Source organism: Scleropages formosus, chromosome 10 (genome assembly GCF_900964775.1).
Source record: "Scleropages formosus chromosome 10, fSclFor1.1, whole genome shotgun sequence".
NCBI classification, from domain to species: Eukaryota; Metazoa; Chordata; class Actinopteri; order Osteoglossiformes; family Osteoglossidae; genus Scleropages; species Scleropages formosus.
In genome coordinates, this window is record NC_041815.1 from 15,077,354 (window position 1) to 15,094,436 (window position 17,083).

General features: G+C 47.2%; 1 protein-coding gene across 2 annotated transcripts in view; it reads right to left on the bottom strand.

The window, feature by feature from the left end:
• Positions 1-17,083, bottom strand: part of limk1a (LIM domain kinase 1a) — a 42,525-nt gene that overhangs the window by 22,191 nt on the left and 3,251 nt on the right. The window contains exons 2-3 of one of the 2 annotated variants that reach the window (XM_018732546.2): positions 16,562-16,661; positions 2,567-2,705 (exon numbers count right to left, since the gene is read on the bottom strand). In XM_018732546.2, the coding sequence (XP_018588062.1) occupies positions 2,567-2,705; positions 16,562-16,661 (239 nt within the window). Of the gene's footprint in view, positions 1-2,566; positions 2,706-8,918; positions 9,032-16,561; positions 16,662-17,083 lie in introns of those variants that run through there. The other variant, XM_018732547.2, reaches the window with a different exon arrangement.

A 17,083-nucleotide genomic window follows, 5' to 3' on the forward strand; every position in this document is an offset into this window, starting at 1 on the left:
GGGCTGCACTGTGGAGCCTTCCGGAGGTGTCGTGGGCCTAATTCAACAAAATGCCAACAAATGGAGGTGGCCCACTTGATAACCTCAATGAAATACTCATGTTAGTACCTGGCTGGTTTGGTTGGCGAGTTAGGCTTGGTCTGTTGGTTTGGCTTTGTGGGGGTTGGTTGATAGTTTTCTGTGTTGGTGGGTCAGACTCACTTTGGTTCTTTGGTGGGTCAGACTTGGTTTGATGGTTTTTTTTTTTGTGTTGTAGGTTAGACTTCATCTGGTTTTTTGTTGGTTGGTTGTTATGCTTGGTTTGTTGGCTTGGTTTTATGGGTTTTTTTTTTTTTTTTTGGTGTTTGGTTTCTGTTGGTGGTTGAGACTTGGTCTGTTTTGGCTTTGGTGGGTATGGTTTGATGGTTTTTTTGTTAGTGGGATGGCTTGATGGATTGTTTTTTGTTGGGTTAGGCTTGGTTTAGGTGTTTGGTAGGTGTGGTTTGTTTTTTGTGTTGGTGGGTTAGCTTGGTTTGGTTATTGGTGAGTTAGATTTGGTTTGGTGGGAGGGTTGAAGTCAGTTCAACTTCTTGGTCTCAAGTCATGAAGATGTTTGACTATGCTGGGTGTTCTGTGGCTTTGAGTTGGTTGTTGGACTGGGTCCTTGTGTACAGCTGTTGAAATACGCATGGGGTATAACATCTCTTCCTGTGTATCCTGAATGTATTACCCAGTGATTATAAATAGGTAACTCATTGTAAGTAGCTTTGGAGAAAAGCATCAGCTAACCAAACGAATATACATGTCTTTTTGTTCCTTTCAATGTCTAAGATGAGGTTACTGTTTGAGTCCTGGGACTGTGAGTCACCACCTCGTTGCATCAGATCAAGTGCCATCTGAGAACAGGGGCAAAACACAGCGTCTGCCGGTACACCGAATGACTCAAAATAAAAGGGCAGGTATGTACATTTGGGTACCTAGTGATCCAGTGTGGTGGTGTGTCTTGTCTCCAGTGTGCTCCCCATCCCTTCATGGGACACACACACACACGAGACCTTAGACTCAGGAGATGATAGTGTCTGATGTGATGGAGGGCAGCTCTCAAAACTGATGGAATGCTGAACTGTCAGCCAAAGTGCAGAGCTGTTAGCACAGTGACATGAAGAATGTCACCTCACCAAAGCCTGCACCTGGCCAGGGCTTTGTGCACCCCACTCTAAACTTAATCCATGTGCAACTCATGAAGAAAGCTGACTGTCCCTCTCTGAATGAGGGAACACTTTATTAATGAGCAGAGAACTGGAGAGGAGTCACGGACAATGTGTTGTGGGGGGCCTGGACAGGTGCTGGGAGGTGTCTGATGGTCTGGGTACAGTCAGCAGAATGTACAGAAAGGGAGTGTGGAGCCCTCTTAATGCATACAGACACACAACAGGGAGTGGGTGCCAAAGTAAAATCTGAACATCTCTGTACTGAAACTGAGAAAGCAGATTTTTAAAAAAGAAAAATCCTACCTTTCCCACACAAATTGAAAAGAACATCACAGAAGGTATTTGCACATTACTGTAGTAGAGAATTTGCGCAAAAGGATAGACTCAAAGCAGGAAGAGGGCAGTATTCAAGGCTGGGGCCACTTCTCAGGTGACCTACAATCCCTAAAAGATAGCAGAATGAAATAAGACCACATCTTTCAGTGCAGGTTGTGCCAAGTTTCCAAAAGGGCCTTCATTTCGGCATTCATGACACGCCAGTCAAAAGACGAGTGTGTGACAGCCTTTTGGGACCAGAACACTGACTGAAGTCACTATAGCCACCTCCCAACGTATGGGGAAGCTTGCCAGGTGAGGAAACTGACTAATAGGCTCACTGAAAGGGAACTCTGCCATACAACAATAAAAGATCCCTCCCAACTTCTTCACTGTGCCTGGAGCAATACTGCTGAACTCATTCCTGTGAAGTTGGGCTATGACTCACAAAGTGAGTAACATTCTGCTCTGGATAGGTAAATCAGCTTACACGAGCAGGCTGAATGCAGTTTTTACTCCAGTTTACAGGTCTCACATGCTTTATGCCAGGGATTGCTAATGGGCAATTGCTTGGGTGATATTTTGTATGTTGTATGCTGAAAGTGTTTTTCATGTGACCTCCATACAGCTCTGATAAGTGGTACAATGGTAAAACATCAGCATAACCCATTCTTCTATTGTACATTTAACCTGGTTCCATTTTCATTATCATTCTTAGTGTGTGAGATAGTCAACTGCCTTGATTTGTACCAAACAGCTACAAGAAATACAGTAAACTACTACTGCTGCTCATAAAAGCAGGACTGACTTCAGTATGGCTGTTTCAGAGCAGCAAAGAAGGCTTCAAAAGCTGGGAGACCATCTTGTCAACCCACACCCAAGCTCTGTTCTGCTTTTTTTAATTATAGATACAGCTCTACTATAGGCCACTAATAAGGTGAGTGAGCAGGGTGAGTGAGACAGGAGTGGGCCCTGGTCCAGGGGCAGCGTGGGACAATGAGCCTGTGCTGGACTCAAGGAACTCGACCCACCTAGAAAGACAGGGCGCTGACAGAACTCACCATGATGAGGCCTGTGGAGATGGGCTCAGAGCAGCCTTGACATAGCTCACCGAACTTGGCCCAGTAGTCCTTCTTGCAGAAGAGCTGGCCCTCCTTCTCATAGTACCAGTGGGAGAGGGATGCGCTGCACTCGCAGCACCTAACGGTCCAAAGACAAACAAGGGCAGCTGTAGTCAGTCATCTCCCCAAGGACAATGAGGAAAAAGCAGCAGGCTGCACCTGGAACACACATCCACAAAAAAAAAAACTCCACATATCACCTGAAAAATAATTCTGAACCAACATGTCATTACAGTGCAAACAAAGCAATTAAAACCATAATACTGTGCTGTATGTCAGCATCTGACATGAGATCAGGGCCTACAGCGCTGTCTGCATAGTAGGCGATTGCAGGAGCCCACAGTAAGCGGTTAAACTCCCGCTTGTTCCTTGTGGTTCAAACTCGTGCAGCGATGAGGCCGGAGCGCCCAGGGCATCGAATCAGATCCTGTCAGCACAGCATTTCAGGAAGGCGATCAAGCTATCCGTTAACAGCAAGGTAGTGATACGAATCGGCTGCTGACTGATGGGGAAGGATAGCAAAGGGGGGGAACAGGAGAACAGGACCGAATGGGATCCTGGGACCCAACGGTTTATTTTCCCCAATTTTGTTAATTATCTGTTAGAATAGCCTACCTCACTCTTTCAGAGTAAACATTTATCTGAAGTGGCAGCTCTCTCCTCTCTCACACACAGTTCCATTTACTAATGAAAGCACATGATATGGAGTTATGACTGAATGGCTGGGCATCGAATTATTACATTATCTACAAGGGCCTGCTGAGGGCCCACGTCATCAGCTTCCGCTGCAATGAAGTGCTTCACTGACATGAGCAGCCCGCATCAGTCAATAATCCCAGCTCACATTTCCCCAGCGCCCTGGACAACACAGAGAAAAGCCTAAAACGATAATGGGTCACACTTCCATGTGACAGACTGTGACAAATGAAAAACATCCATACCAGGCAGGGAGTCCGCTGCGAACAGGAAGTACCGTGCCTCTCGGTTCTGTCAGACAGACTCCGACAAATGGCTAAAGACTCTCTCCCCCCTCCTCATTACAAAAGAGCCCATCTGTCCACCCAGGTCACACTATCAGTGGTACACAGTCAGGATCTGAGGTGATCAATGAGGCTGATCAGCAGGAACTAGGTCCATTAGGTCACATCTGCCACTTGTGTTTACAAATGGGGGAGGAGTGACCTGGTGACCCAGGCATGGGCCTGTAGCAGTTACGGCCTGTCCCGACTTGACTGAGACCGAGACTTGGCCGATGTGACACAGAGTTGGGGAGGGTCTTGCCATCAGCTCTATATGCAGCTACTTGGGTAACGTGTGTCGGCAAAGCTCGTAAGTTTTGGACCACCAGCACTTCTCTAATTTACGCCGCTGACCACAAACCCTTGTTCCACAGTTAGACCTTCAGCAGCCTAGTGAGGCAAAATTAGGCCAAAGGTGTGATGCTGACAACCGCCACTGCTGAGCTGCGAGCCTCGAGACAGACACACAACCCACTCCCACAAACAAGTCAAAGCGGAACCTGAAGGGAGGCTGCAGGCTGGTTCTGAGGACAGGGCAGCTTTAAAGTCCCTCCATCACAGTGTCACATAGATTCTCACGAAGGGTGAGCCACCTCTGCAGGGCTGAGGGTGAAAAAATAAGCTGGCCGTTCAACGGTACCCACCCACCCTCATCACCTCGCCTAACTTATCACCGCCGGTTCGGGGAAGTGCTAGGAACGTGGTCCTCCGCTCGCCGAAAAGAGGGAGTGTGTCACACCACTTCACTCACGGCATGTGGGACTGTGAGGCCCAGGGCAGGAGAGCCAGGGTTGAGGACCCGTGTGCGATCCCGATCGACGACGAGTGTACAGCAGGAAGGTCAGAACGGGGTGCTTGATATCAAGTGATCATGGTACATAAACAAAATATGCGTTCAAACATCAGAAAAGACTGCAGCTGAAGGATTATCACTGCCTCATACGGGGGACACAGCACAAGACACACAGCCTGGGGATGGGGGGTTAATGTCACTCAACCGCTGGTCAGATATTCCTGTCGTTTCTACGTCTTGTCTTTTAGCCTCTGCTGCTTTGGGGAGCCGCTGGCCTCGGTGTCGGTGGGAGAAACTACACCTTATTCTCATTCGCCCACCAAAGAGCAATGCAGAGGAACCACTGGAACCGTAGGAAGCCCTTCAGTCACGGTGGTCCGTGGCAGGACATAGGTGCCCCCGTCTGGCAGAGTGCACTCTGCTGATCCGCTGATGATGCGGACGCCTACTGCTAATATTGTTCAGAGCCGAAAAGAGCCGAGAGTAACCCGGATCCCTCACAAGCTGCGAGGCAAGTGCATGCTGGGATGTAGCACCACGCGGCAAACACTGACTAAGTGTCAGTATTATGTCAATACAGTGGTATTGATCAAAGTGGAGAAAATGGGTTCCGACCCTAGAGAGCATGGGGACTGTCTCTAGTTACTGCACAGCACTTCAGAGAGCTGCTGAATGGGGAGTTTGTTGTGTGACGTGAAGAAGGAGCGCCGTCCTCTACTTTCACGTCGAGGGTGCAGACGGCACTGCTATCGAAATACGGTAAAACGGCCGTGGACCAAGTACGTCACATGGAAAATTCTGTACCACCAACACATGCGCAAGTGAAACCTGAGAGAGGCGAGCAAACACGTGAACGTGAAGCATGACTTCACCTGATGGGTCACCAGGACCGAAACACGCGACTGGAAATTCTGTACATTGCCTCATCTCTACTTGTTTTGAGAACCGTCCTCATGACACACGCTGCGCAGCCTTCTGGAGCAGGAGGAGGAAAACGTGGAGGGGTGTGGGGGAATGTGAGGGGGTCACATGACCTTCCATCTTGCCCAAGGGTCCCCATGTGCTTCCTGTATGACCCAGGAAAGGACCGAAAGAACCCAAGACGTCTCCTGATGCGAAACTGGTGCTTCCGCTAGCGGTCGTCCCATGAGAGGCCTCTGTAACCAGCAGTTCACACTCACAAACCAAAAGCCAGTGCAACATGAGCAACATTAAGCATGCTGCCCTTAACTGTTCAAGAATGTATATTTAAAGTGTACACAGCAGTCAATCAATCAATCGAGTCAGATCAATTGGTGCAGTTCAGCAACTCTACTACTCTTAGAGCTAATGACCATGTTGACTGTTTTTCTCCTTTTCAGCTTGTCACATGGTGTGAGTGTGAGGAAATGGCACATAATCTGGGGAACAGGGCAGCGCCGGCCTCATCTCTCCTGGAGGAAGGCAGGGGCTGACATTGGGAGCACGGCTGTCGCAGCGATACGAGAGAGGAAACAGCCACCGTCGGAGGAGGTGGGGGATTCCCACTTGTAAAGACGGATTTGCGCTCTGAAACCCCGCAGAACAATAAGAACTTTCCAGACCGTGAACCACGCTGAGCAGAGGGGCTGGTGAGGGAATGAGGAACAGAGATAGATAGATAGATAGGTGGGTGGGTGGGTGGGGGGTTGCATAAGATGGTCTCACACAGCCAACACCCCAAAGCAGTGCACTGTGCTGCAGCCGTGGCTAGGGTGAACCAAACGAGAAATATTGGTCATAAACCCAACACACACACACACCCTTCCTCCTCTTTGTTGGTCACACCAGAATATGAAAGAGATGATGATGTCAGCCTTCGGTAGAAAGCCATTACTTCATCGTTGTGTGGCTCCTCCCAATTGGTGTATTCGAACCCTCCCAGCAGACCCACAGTCCAATCAGTAAGCAACGCTGCCAACAATCGCAAGCTCAGCAGCTCGGCACAGTTAACCCCCGGGGAGCCGTCTACAGACAACGCACACCGCCTGCAGTTTTAGCACACAAAAAACACAAATTGGTTAAAAGTATGCGATTGATTAACAATGCATTGGAAGCTATTTTCAAAGATGGCTGCGCAGCACATCTTTGCATCTGTGGGTGTTTATTTCCCAGGCAGTCACGGTGTATCCAGGAATTCCAAGGTAGTAGAGGGGGTTGAAATAGTGTCCCGCTGCTGAGCATGCTTGCAGTTTCTTTGTTTACACTAAACCCTGCCGGCTTTCGGCAGCTCGGCGCATAAGAGTGTGCAGAGGCGGCGCTGGATCGACAAAACAGAACTGCAGTCCCTTCTGTGTCTCACCACCGTGGCCAAGTGACTCAGTCAGATCTGCACTGTAGCCCACAAACACGCCCGTTCCACTATAGCACTGTCCACTTCTCTATGCGCAAAAGAGCTCACTTTTTAAAAAGCATTTATTACTGGAAAACACATCGCATGGGTGGCGTCCATTACAAGCTCGTGTCGCATGAGAAACAGCGGGCGTCTGCCATGTATGTATTTCTCGCCTCGGGGACGACATTGCTCTCGCGCTACCGCGTCCACCGGAGACCCGGCCGACCGCTCAGGACGAGGCCAGGCTGCATCTGCTCACCTTTCCCAAAAGAATCCTTCCCAAGATTTTTGCTTCGCGCTGCAGTACGTGTGGTTATTACCAGAGGAAGAGAACAATCCCGTGCGGGTTATTTACATCCTGAGCGGTGACCTCACCGATCACCCGTCTGCCAGTTAGGGGTCAAACGGCAGGAGTCGCGGCTGTTCCTCGTGTCCGTAACGCAACCCGCTCTGCCAAGAACTCGGCACCTGTGGTGCACTCACCGCAGAGGATGCTGCGCTGGAAATGAGAATAAACACTTTATTTTCGTTGGGTTAAGAGCACGTTGTGGTAGGGCCGGGCATATTACTTAAACCCCGCATTGTGCTCCTAGAGCCTTCAGCTTTTTGTGTTCCTGTCCAACACTGGCTGGCCCGTCACAGCTGTTTGTACAGCAGTGATGAAACATAGATGATCAAGTATTGTCGTCTTGCACTTTTTACCCAGATTTATTCTTAGTTGCTATTAAGTTCTACACGCAAGTTGTTTTTAATTTATGTTCTGTGTACAGTATATTAGACCCATTTCCCTGGAAGGATACTGCTCGTGTCTGTTTGGCATTTGATGATCTTTGTTCTTTATTGTAGCCTCACTGATTAATTTTCTACGCCAGGCCAGATCTGACTGGACGCAGCACAGATGTACAAAATTTGAATAAAACACGTAAGCTGCAATTAAATGGGCGCTCTGTAATTTTATGCGTTCCGGTGCATAGTGTGGAGGATATTGTGAACCCTTATGGCAACTGCATGAAAGAAAACATATTTATGATAGATTTATGAAGAAAAGGGTTAGAATTTTTAAGTTTAAACATTGCTCACACAATGATTATATTGAGAGCATCACAACAACAGAGTTAAAACCCCTTTAAAAATTAGGCGGTTATTTCCTGATAATAATAATAACACCACACTGCAGCTGCAACTGAAGCGCAATCGCATTTGGAACAGAACGTCAGACGGGAATAACCCGTCTTAAGCCACTGCGGTGTCAAGCTCATCGTCAGCTCACGAGAACATAAACGGTGCAAAAATAACCATCTGCGCCCCATTAAAATATTAGCCACCTGATGCACCTTTTCAACATGATCCTATTTTCCCATACTTTGTGCACCCCATGTACCACAATTTGTTGTTATACATCAAAATTTACTTTAAATAGGGTACATAGTAAAAAGTAATGATATTGGAATAACATTATTTAACTAAGCACATTTAATATCTTCCCACAGATTCAAGCCTCTGACTAAACTTTAACCTCACTTATGCAGACAGAAATGGTAATTGTCAGGCTGATGGGACAGAGGTAATGAGACTCTACTGTGATCAAATAACCATCTGAAGAAGAACTAATCTCACAAAGAGACCACACAGATCAGGCTAATACCGTAAGAGAGCATGCGGCCAGCAGAGCACCCCGACCAACACGGACCGGGCAGGAAGCACTTTAACGGAACCCACACGCACCCACACACCTACGCAGGTATCCTCAAATGGTGCGCCAGCACTAATTCATTCATATACTTGATTCTGAGTGAAGAAGAAACTGAAAACCAGGAAATGACTGCTGCTTTAGAAGTGACTTTGACAAAAGAACAAAACATTAATTAAAAATACAAAACGGCGCATACTCCCATAGGGATGCTCGGTGCAAAGCACAATATGCCCTCCAAACACAATCCCACAGCTATGTGGTGGAAACCGCAAGGGCAAATCGAACTAAAACAGTCGTGTGCGAACGAGCAGCACGTCAGCCTCTTGAATCCACGATTTTGCGGGCGGCACCCAACTTTTCGCTACAATCATTTAACACTTTGAAATCTGCTGACCAAACAACTCCAGCCATGAAGCTGCAGCAGTGGAACTTACTTATTGCCCCTTGATTGGTTTCTGTAGCGAGGATCTCTTCGCAACATTGTCCCCGAGTGACAGTTCCTTCTCCTCACAACCAGGAAGCTCGCTAGTCTTCGGGCTGCGGCACCCAACGAAGAAAGGGGTGTGCGAACAAGCGCGTTCGACCGCAACGCATCACGACCGGCCCCCGCTTCGCTTCGGCTGCCACGGCTGTGCTGCAGCTGTGCTCATCTGGTGTTTCCTGCTCTCCGTCCTCAACACCCCCCCTTCGCCACGCAGCTTCCCTGAGAGAAACTGTGACCCGGTGACATCAAACCTTCTTCCTTCCCAGTCCCCACACAGATCACGTCCTAGGCTGACGAGGTCACGTGACCCGCCCTGTCCAACACCCTGTCAGGTCAACAAGGTCAACTCTTGACTTCCATCCACCTTCTCCAATAGGGTCTTCCCACACCGACTGTTACTGCGCAACTGTGAGAGACTGACACAAGATTGTGGAAATCTGGCTGTCCTTGTGGACAGACGTCACAAAAATATGGCACGTTGAACCAACAGGATATAACTCCCACACCTGGCATGCCGGGAACTGATTTGAAGTTAAAGGTCAAGTGTCCAAGTTAGAGGATTCACAGCCCTCTCAAATCACTGTATCCATTTACCTTTCTGTCCCAGGAAAAAAAAACAAACAAAAAAAAAAACATTGAGCTCTGCTGCACTGAAGAGTGTTGGGTTAGGCTCCGACTTGCTGTGACCCCGCTTGAGACAAGCGGTTTCAGACAGCGTGTGTGTGTGAACAATGGAAGCTGCTTTGGAGAAAAATATTGGCTAAATTAATACATACATGTGTACTTTAGGGAACAGCTGTTACCGAAATGGATAGAGCTGCTGCCTTTGGACCCAAATATTGACGGTTCGAAACCCACCTCCAGCCATAGTTCCCTTAACCAAGGTACTTACCCTAAATTGCTTTATCACCCAGCTGTATAAATGGGTAAATAATTGTAAGTCACTTTGGAGAAATGCGTCAACTAAATGAATAAATGCACGTAAATAAAGGAAGCGCACAGCTGCTTTTCAACAGCTGTTCTCTCACTCACTTTAATCAGCACACAGCCCTGATCATTTTTCAAAATTACACATAAAGGTGTGACAAAAGAGGACATCACCCCATTCATGAGAAGCAGCATACATTTCATCAATGAGAAGAAAGTAATTCGTTATTGAGAAACATCCCTGCGGTCTTTCTTCGAGATGACTACACCTGGTGAACAGCACCGCCAGCCCATGATTTCTGCATTATGATGCAGTACTTCCTTTCAGTGAGTCACAACTAAAGCCTGCAGATGGCTCAGTCTGCCTGAGATACTGTCTCATGCCACTCTACCCAGCATGATGTCAAAGCTCTGCAAGTGCTCCTGTAGTTATGCTACCTCAGGGAGGACAAGGGAAGCAGGTCCTCCTGGTGGAGCCAGAATTCCCAAGTGACGTGCTGCTCTTGAGAAAGCATTTTTCAAGTTGTGGTGCTGAGCATGCCAGATGATGGAAGGGAAGGATGGGAACAGACTGACTGACCAGAACACCGTAGCCCTTGCGTGTTTCTCCAGAAAACCAGACCTCTTTATTTTTTCCAATAGCATATAAGAGTTTAACATTATTATTATTACTAATTTTTATTTAGCTGATTTCACAGCAATTTACAATGCACAATACCTTACACTAAGTTATTTATAATTACCTATACATCTGCACAGCAGAACAGTGCAACAGACATACGCACTCTCACATACTGTGCTCAATCCACATGAAGTATGTCTTTGAAGTGTGAAAGGAAACCAGAGCACCCTGAGTAAACTTGTGCAAACAAAGGGAGAACATGCAAACAGTACACTGACGGAAAAGGGATCACGGCAGAGCTAAAGTGCAATGAGCTTTAGGTGCTGAAAAGAAATACATTCATACACTCTCTCCTGTTCATACAATGCACTTTTTGTATTGTTCTCCGAGATGTACATCACTTTGGAGAAAAGCGTCTGCTTCCAGACACTTCAGACAATACAGTTGGTCCCCTACTTACAAACTAAATTGAGACAGAAACTCTGAAAGTTGGTTGGTTGAAAAGTTTATTAGCTGGATATGACAAGTAGCTGGGCTCATCATAAATTTTAACGTACTGTGTAATGCATAGCGGCAAAAAATAGGGTTACTGGACAAGATGACTGTGCCATCACAATAATGGATCCATATCTGGATCTATGCGTGTTAGTAAAATTAACTTTTGTTTGCTGTGTTGTATGTGGTTTTGGAGAAAAGTGTCTGCTAACTGAATAAATGTAAATGTCAGCAACTTGACAGCTCTGTGAGGTGGAGCTCTCGCACGTACTTTGACATTTTCCTGACAGAGATTTTTATTACATGCAGAATAAATAACTGAGAAATAGAGTTAAGCTCTTTTGTGTTCATTTGTTGCTTCAGGATCGCTTATTTTATCCTACATGTTACACAAACATTACTAATACCAATACAAGCATAATACATACACCCCTATACTTAAGTAAATTTTACTTACGTAAATCCGGATTTACATAAAAAAAATTCCTGGCATACACATTAATTACGGATAGCGATTACGCAAAACATATGAAATACGTTAAGTGCAAGTCGGCGTAGCTAGACAAGGCAGGAAACTGCATCTTCCCAGTTCTCATGTGTTTTGAACTTCTCCTTTTAATAGTGTAGTGCTTTTTTGCATATTTTTTACCCATTTCACTATTTACAATGCCTGGTGGTAAACGTGAACTTGAAGGAAACCAAGAACCATCTCGCAAGCGTACAGCTACTGATTTGGAGTTGAAATTGAAAATAAAAATATTACACCATTTAATATATCTCACATTTACTAGAGTAAGGGGGTGCAGTGGCGCAGCAGGTTGGACCGGGTCCTGCTCTCCGGTGGGTCTGGGGTTCGAGTCCCGCTTGGGATGTCTTGCGACGGACTGGCGTCCCGTTCTGGGTGTGTCCCCTCCCCCTTCGGCCTTGCACCGTGTCGCCGGGTTAGGCTTCGACTCCCCGCGACCCCGTATGGGACAAGCGGTTTCAGATGGTGTGACATTTACTAGAGAATTATATCGTGTAATTTTTTACACGTGTGTTTGCAAGAAATGCCTAGACTAGGCTATGTTGAATTGTGGGGTAGGAGGGGGAATGTGACATACATAACTTTTGACTTACATAAGGGGTTGAAGAACAGTCTATTTGCGTAAGCTGCGAGGTTTAATAAAAAATAAAAGCATAATTGTAAGGAAAAAAAAAACTACGTAAATGCACGTTATTTACCCCCAAGTGCAGACAACAACTGCACATCAACCAGGAGCTGGAGGTACTGCATGGATGTGCAAGATGACAAAAGCGGTAATGATACCTCAAAACTGTAGATGTAGAGGGAGAGGACCATCTACAGCTTGTTCATTAGCTGTTTGCTGCTCCACTCCACAGGCATCACGCATGGTTTGTTAGCACGTCGGGCGAAGCTCTAGTGCACAACTCGATTTGGTAAAGTAGTCTTTATACAAAAACAAATATTAGATAATGCTCAAAAAATTCCTGTAATGGCAAAAAGCTCATCACTCAAAAGTTAGGAAGATGAGGCCCAACTGTACCTGCACTGAGAAAACAATGACTTTCTCTATATTCAGCATTTCCTTGGCAACATCACAATAAGTAGGCATACAATGATCTACATTTAACTCACAAAACACATTCACAACGTCAGATGTAAATGGCGTTATGTCCGCAAGAACAAAATGGGGAGGGTAGGAATTAAAAGTGCAGAACTCTGGGAAAAGGCAAACCCCTTTGGCGATTCATCACTGTGACAGGTTCCTGCTGTCAGCATTAACGGGACCACGAGAGCGTACGCCAAGGGGGCAGCACGCACGTACACACTCATCTGGAATCCGATCGATGTGTGCATCTACACGTTTCCTACTCCATGCCCTCACATTTCTATCGTACTCATGAAAAAGGCACAGACCACCATTGTGCCCTGGCCCAAATGTACCGAGCATCACTTCCCTGGATGACACCGCACCTCCAACAGGGGATCAAATGGCACAATGTGAATATACACACTCCGCTCAGACAGAAGGGCAGAAGGCCAGAACAGATCAGAGCTTATAAACAGCATCCAGTGTCAGCCGTCTCAAGCTACTGTACTTGCCTCCACTGAGGCCGACCATGCAGCTCATGAATTAAACAGAAATGATTATAATATGAAGAGCTTTTGTGTGAGATGTGGAAACGCGAGAGGGAGGGCATTGTCAATAGTGGAATTTGTTCAGGTACCATGGGGACCAGAAAATGCCAGAGTCTCTTCCTTTTGTCAGTGTTGTACCTCTGTGTATGTGGCCCACAGTGCACGTGGGAGCCTCTCGCTCCCTTTGTCTCCGTTGCGCAAGGCCCCGTGAGGTCACCCTAAACTGGGAGCCTGGTGGGCAGCCAGATTAGGATAGAGGCCGTAATACGTGAACGCTGCTTTCCCACGAAGTCCAGCGCTGCTGCTCTCAGGGGGCTGCTGTGTTTTTCCACTCCTGGGACAGCAATCTGCCTTCAAATAAACTCTGCCATTCTTGGCATTTCCACTGTTCTCTTTATGGTGAACAGGGCCGCTTTTTCCAATGTTTCCTCAAGTACGCAAAGGCCAGAATGTCTCAATGTCCTCCTATGGCAACTCCAAGAAAAAATTAAAGCGACACAAACATAGCATGTGCTCTGAAGGTAGAGACTTGTGTCCAACTCACCTGCTCGTTTCTTCTTTCATAGCAAATCACTTGACTTCTCCCACACACACACACCTTCACTTCACATTCATTAGCATAGGTGCTAATAAAACGTAGCACCGATTGAAGGGTGTGAACAATTTGACTTCCTTCATGACCCCCTACACACACAGAGCATAGGCACAGCTGCCAACTGGCCAAACGTTAGCCAAGCATAGAACCCAGGACACACCCTTTGGCAGAGTCCCGTGTTTTTGTGGAAGTGTGGTTGCTGGTGCAATGTCAAACACGAGCACTGCTTTCCCATGCAGCAAGAAGTAGAAGCAGATTGCTTGAGCACGAGAGATGTAGCTCTCCAGACTGTCTTCTGAAACAATTGCTTCCAGTGCAGACGAAAGAAAACAGAATCGACAAAATATACATGGTATTGTTATGGTACTCTGTTGACTTATGGTAAATCCCAACCAATTAAACATTATTTTACAACTGAGCATCCCCAAACTGCTTCAAAATTAGGACTTTAATCTATATGTTGGACTTGGTCATTTTCATTAATTGTGTGGCTCTAAGACATGTACATTAAAAGCTTTTATGTGGCGTCAAAAAGGAAGAACGTTAAACACATTAACTTGCACTGCGACAGGGACATCCAGAGAGGCAATCTTCTGGAAAGCAATGAAGACCAAAGAAATGTCTGCAGCAATCTGACGGAGCAAAAACAGTACATTTACACGTACACACGTACACTCACACACATCGTCTGAACCACTTGTCACAGTTGGGGTTGCGGGGAGCCGGAGCCTAACCTGGCAACGCAGGGCGTAAGGCCGGAGGGACACACCCAGGACAGGACGCCAGTCTGTCGCAAGGCACCCCAAGCGGGACTTGAACCCCAGACCCACCGGAGAGCAGGACCCAGTCCAACCCACTGCGCCACTGCACCCCCCCCTGCACAAACAGTAGAGAGGCTGAATTCATGTGTCAATCCAGGCTCATGAGCCACTAAGGTGACAAGGGGAAGCAGACACACACCCTAACGTCAGCGAATCTGAGTACAAGGCGAGGAACTGGCAGGCCATGTCTCTCTTGGAGGGCGACAACCTCTGCACTGGGGGCCGAGCACTAGCGGACCTTGAGGTTTACCTGCCCTCTTCCGAACCACTCTGGACACCACACCCAGGGAAGGGATGTTTGCTTAACGCCTGCCCAAAAAAGCAGAGCTGGCTAAAGTCCTGACAAGGACCCACTGCTCTGAGTACAATGAGCAGCAGGGAGGGACCTTTCAACATGAGCTTCACAGGAAGCCTGGGGTCAGTCCTTGGGGGCTGCTCTTGCTGGGAGTGCCCCTTCAACTATGCTTGGTGTAAGTAACTATGGTCAGAGAGATGACGCCTCTGGGAGGACAGACTCTTGAAGACCACTGCATATAGCCATAGCGACCCCAGCTGCAGATGGATCCCTGGGCAGCATGAGGGGTGGTTACATCCGGTTTGATCGGGATCGGTGACAAAGTCTCCAGGTACAGAGCGGCTGGGGAATGTGGGCTCGGTTAAGATGAGCAGTCAAAGAGGTTACAAGCAAACAACAGCATGCACACACACACACACTCAGACAGACTTACGCAATATGCTGCCCTTAGTTGATCCAAGAGCTGTAGATGGAACTCAGCTCACACATCATTTCACCAGAGATCTTTCACTGAAAAGTCAATGCTAAAACAATGCATTTATCCTGACAGCATCCCGGTCAATCTTCGATGCTCTGACATGGAATGATGTGTAATGGCAGTGAGGGCTGATAACACTACATTGGACATCATTGGAAGTCGCTTTGGAGAAAAGTGTCTGCTAAATAAATAAAGTCAATGTAAACGTAATGGCACGATAAGGAGAGCTGCGAGTGTGAGACTAAAGCGTCCGCGGTCCTATGTGCTCTAAACACAGTCCTTTTCCTGCTCTGCTACAGGTACGCAAACTCACACGGTGACACGCGTGCACACAGAGATGCACAAAGCCGTCCGCGGGAGAGATAGTATTGTGCTGCAAAGACAAAAAGAGCCATACAGAGTGCAAACAGGCGACTTCTTTCTCGGGTAGAGACAGAGCCCCGTGGTAGAGGCAGTTCTGCAGCCTGTGGCCATCATAAACAGCTGACCCACCATATGCCTGGTGGCTTCCTGGGAAAAGAACCGACTAGAAGCAAGCCTCTCTCATGAAATGAGATCATTAAGGCACACAAGAGACAAAGACCTCACTGTCCGACACTTACAGCCTGTGATCTGGTTCTCTACCTTTTTATGCAGAAGTATAAACACTTTACGTGAGATTAACAGGGATAAGTGAAGGAGCTTAAATGCGAAAAACTACAGGCTTGCAAATTCCACGTTTAAAGTCCACCTTCATGTCCACCACACAATGTGTCTGAGAGGATTTCCTAATGATGGTGAGGCAACAGAGCAGACAAAGGAGAGTCAGTGTTGACATTTAAGACCTGTTATGAGTGCAACCACATGGCCTGTGTCAGTCATCATCCAAACACCACTTTACAGGTCACAGGGTAGCTGGTCATAAGAAGCAATCACACAAGAGCATTTATACAGAGTCCTCTTACCATGAGTGCTTCAAATGGAAGGTCTCTAAGAGTAACAACAAGGAAATCTTTTCGTTTTTGCCATAAACAGACACGTGTAAACACAGATAAGAGTGAACACACAAACACTCTCTTCAAACCGTTTCCAGGTTTCCCAGACCCTTAAAGTTTGCCACCTGGGACCCCCGAAATCAAAACACTGGAATCCCTCCCCATCTCCACCTCAGTGATGACACAAGAGGCCGTCCCACGATTCTGCCGCAGCCAGGAAACCTCAGCGGGTGAATCACTCACCTGAAACAGGCTGTGTGCCAGTCAGTGCTGAGGGCCTGCAGGTACTGCTCATCGTAGATGCGCTGTCGACAGCCCGCACATACGGGTAAGCTCCCGCCTGCTGCAGCACATACAGAACAGAGAGACAGAGAGGGTCACAGACAGACAGGTGGACAGACAAGGGACAGAAAAAGAGGGGTCGTCAGTGTCAGTGAACCACGAGGCTGTTGGAGTTAAATACCTTCACTCCCTGGCTGGTTCAGGAAACCACTGCGTCATCACCACCAACTCAACAAAAAGAACGCACATTTACCATTCGCATCCAAACAATGCACAGAACTCATATTCAGTTGCACCGCTCTCATTCTTTTTCTTGCTCGAATGCCAAATTCAGAGGAAACACAAAGATGACCATCCACAACACCATGACACAATCAGTCCAAGGAGCCGAATGTGTCAAGACAATTGATTGCGGTCATTCTTTGTACTACCATCACACACCAGCAAGAAATCAATAGGTGAACCCTTCAACATTGATTGGAT